This window comes from Cryptosporidium muris, genomic scaffold (genome assembly GCF_000006515.1).
Source record: "Cryptosporidium muris RN66 scf_1106632373409 genomic scaffold, whole genome shotgun sequence".
Lineage (NCBI taxonomy): Eukaryota > Apicomplexa > Conoidasida > Eucoccidiorida > Cryptosporidiidae > Cryptosporidium > Cryptosporidium muris.
The window spans coordinates 1-1059 of NW_002196617.1; the positions used below are offsets into that span (position 1 = coordinate 1).

At 29.1% G+C, this 1059-nt stretch overlaps 1 protein-coding gene across 1 annotated transcript; it reads right to left on the bottom strand.

The window, feature by feature from the left end:
• Positions 1-71: 71 nt before the first annotated feature.
• Positions 72-1059, bottom strand: CMU_022010 (uncharacterized protein; the record flags this gene model as incomplete). Its single annotated transcript, XM_002142941.1, has 1 exon — positions 72-1059. A coding segment is annotated over one exon (988 nt), but the record flags the coding sequence as incomplete, so codon positions are not given.

Below are 1059 nucleotides of genomic sequence, written 5' to 3' on the forward strand. Positions count from 1 at the left end.
AAGATTGAGTATTATGAGATATTTGAGGATTATTAGATAATAATTGGGGATTATGAGATGATATTTGAGAATTATGAGATGACTGGGGGATTGTAAAGTTGAATATAAGATTGTGAATTATGAGATAATTGAAAATTGTATGAAGATTGAGTACTATGAGATGATTGAGAATTATGAGGTTGAATATTATTAGATGATTGAATATTATTAGATGATTGAATATTATTAGATGATTGAATATTATTAGATGATTGAATATTGTAGGAAGATTGATAATTACGAGGTAATTGAGGATTATGAGAAGATTGAGAATTATGGGATGATTGGAGATTACGAGATAGTTGAGGATGAGGTAATTGAAGATTATGAGTTGGTTGAATATTGAAAGGTTGAGAAATATGGGATGATTGAGGATTATGAGATAATTGAGGGTTATGAGATAATTGACGATTATGGGATAATTGGCGATTATGAGATGATTGGGGATTATAAGATTGAGGATAAGATGATTGAGGATTATAAGATGATTGAGGATTATAAGATGATTGAGGATTATAAGATAATTGAGGATTATAAGAAGATTGAGAATTAAGAGGTAATTGAGAATGAGATAATTGGGGATTAAAAGAAGATTGGGAATAATAAGAAGATTGAGAATAATGAGGAGATTTACTATGAATATGTTGAAGATGTTGATTTGATTTATCATGGGATTGTATATCATAGGGAGGTTGTGAATAACTCAATTTCTGAGTATTACTATCCAATTGGGTATAATTAGAGGTTTGAGAATAGTTAGATTGTTGAGGATGATTAGCTATCTGAGTATAACTAGAAGTTTGAGAGTAATTTGAAGATTGAGCATATGGAAGCTGATGATAATTAGAAGTTACAGGAAATTCTGATTGGGAATAGATAGGTTGAGTAGAGGATTGTAAATAATTAGATTGATTATTTAGATGTTGATAATGAGTTAATTGAGAATCCGAAGATTTAATATTAGGAGATAATTGAGTATGCAAAGTCTGAATATGAGATGATTGAATATGAGGTGATAAT